The sequence below is a fragment of the Pediculus humanus genome, genomic scaffold (genome assembly GCF_000006295.1).
Source record: "Pediculus humanus corporis 1103172109475 genomic scaffold, whole genome shotgun sequence".
In the NCBI taxonomy this organism is placed as follows: Eukaryota; Metazoa; Arthropoda; class Insecta; order Psocodea; family Pediculidae; genus Pediculus; species Pediculus humanus.
Genome location: NW_002988849.1, coordinates 1 through 1216, shown reverse-complemented (window position 1 = coordinate 1216; position 1216 = coordinate 1). Strand labels below are relative to the sequence as shown.

At 59.7% G+C, this 1216-nt stretch overlaps 1 protein-coding gene across 1 annotated transcript; it reads right to left on the bottom strand.

The window, feature by feature from the left end:
- On the bottom strand, positions 1–537 carry Phum_PHUM625480 (histone H1-I-1, putative; the record flags this gene model as incomplete). The annotated part of the gene is made up of 1 exon (XM_002433277.1): positions 1–537. A coding segment is annotated over one exon (537 nt), but the record flags the coding sequence as incomplete, so codon positions are not given.
- Between the last annotated feature and the right edge of the window lie 679 nt (positions 538–1216).

Here is a 1216-nt window from a genome sequence, read left to right as displayed (position 1 = left end):
GAGAGCGGACGCGGCGGCCGCGGGAACGGACGCGAACCCCAGTCGCGAACGTGCGCCCCCTCCGACCGGAGGACGCACCAACACTTCGGATACGGGACATCCGCCCGCCCTTGACAACGCGAGGGCGACATCGCACGACGTAGCGGACTCGCAGAGGCCCTCGACGCGGAGGTCGACCCTTCTCTCGGGGCACGTCGCCGTGACCCCCATCGGCCCCACGACCTTCGAAAGCTCTGCGGCCAGCTCCGCCGCCTTGGCCGCCCTGTTTTCTCCCTTTATTTCGAATACCCTCCCCCCGTTAGCGGACGGACGGATCCTCAGGGAGTCGATTCCTAATTTTGCAAGATCTACGCGCTCCCTCGCGGCGGTCAAGACCTCTGCGAAGGATTTAGTACCCCCGTTATTGTTAAGAACAACCGCGGCCGTCCGCGGCGCTTTAATTTTCTGTACCGGAGCGGCAGCCGGAGCCGACTTCGGCTTCTCCCCCCGGGACCCGGATGGCCCCTGCACTCCCTCACGGGAGGGAGCCGGAGCGGATTTGGCGACCCCATCTTTCCCGTCTGCGGCGACTCGCCTTGCACGCCCTTTTCCTTTTCGCGATCGCGATCGCACCGCGACGAAGCCGTCGCCGCCGGCGCCGCTCGGTGGTGTTCCCGCCGTCGTTTCCTTAACCACCGAAACCTAACCTAACCTTTTTTTTTTTTTTTTTTTTTTTGTTGACCCAGGAGAAATGCAGTTACGCACTAACCCCTCCTTGTGAAGGAGGGAGTGTGGGGCTCGGTTTTGGATTCGGAAGAAAGCCTAAACGGGGACCCCTACCCACTAAAACTCCTGGGCATGTCGCAAGAGCGTGACCTTTATGGAAAGGGGGGGGGAGACGCTCGTGGGAGTAGGACCTACATTTCAGTCTCCCCTCTCCGGTAGGTCAGAACGTTGGCCGTTCAACATGATCGCTTTTTGGGGAGATCCGCCCTAATCTCCGTTCCGTCTCCGCCTCGAAGATGAGAACGCATCTCCCAGGACGTTCGGCAGTCCCTTTCGGGAGTGTCCTCCGGTCCCTCGCTGTGGTGGACTTGGGGGGAAACGCGCCTGTTTCCTGAGGATGCGATCGGGGCTGGGGATGTAGACTTACTGCGTCACCTGAAAGGGGCAAAAGGATATTAAAGCGAAGGATTGTTTTGATCGCATCCTCTCTAATTAAGGGTAAGAAAGAAAA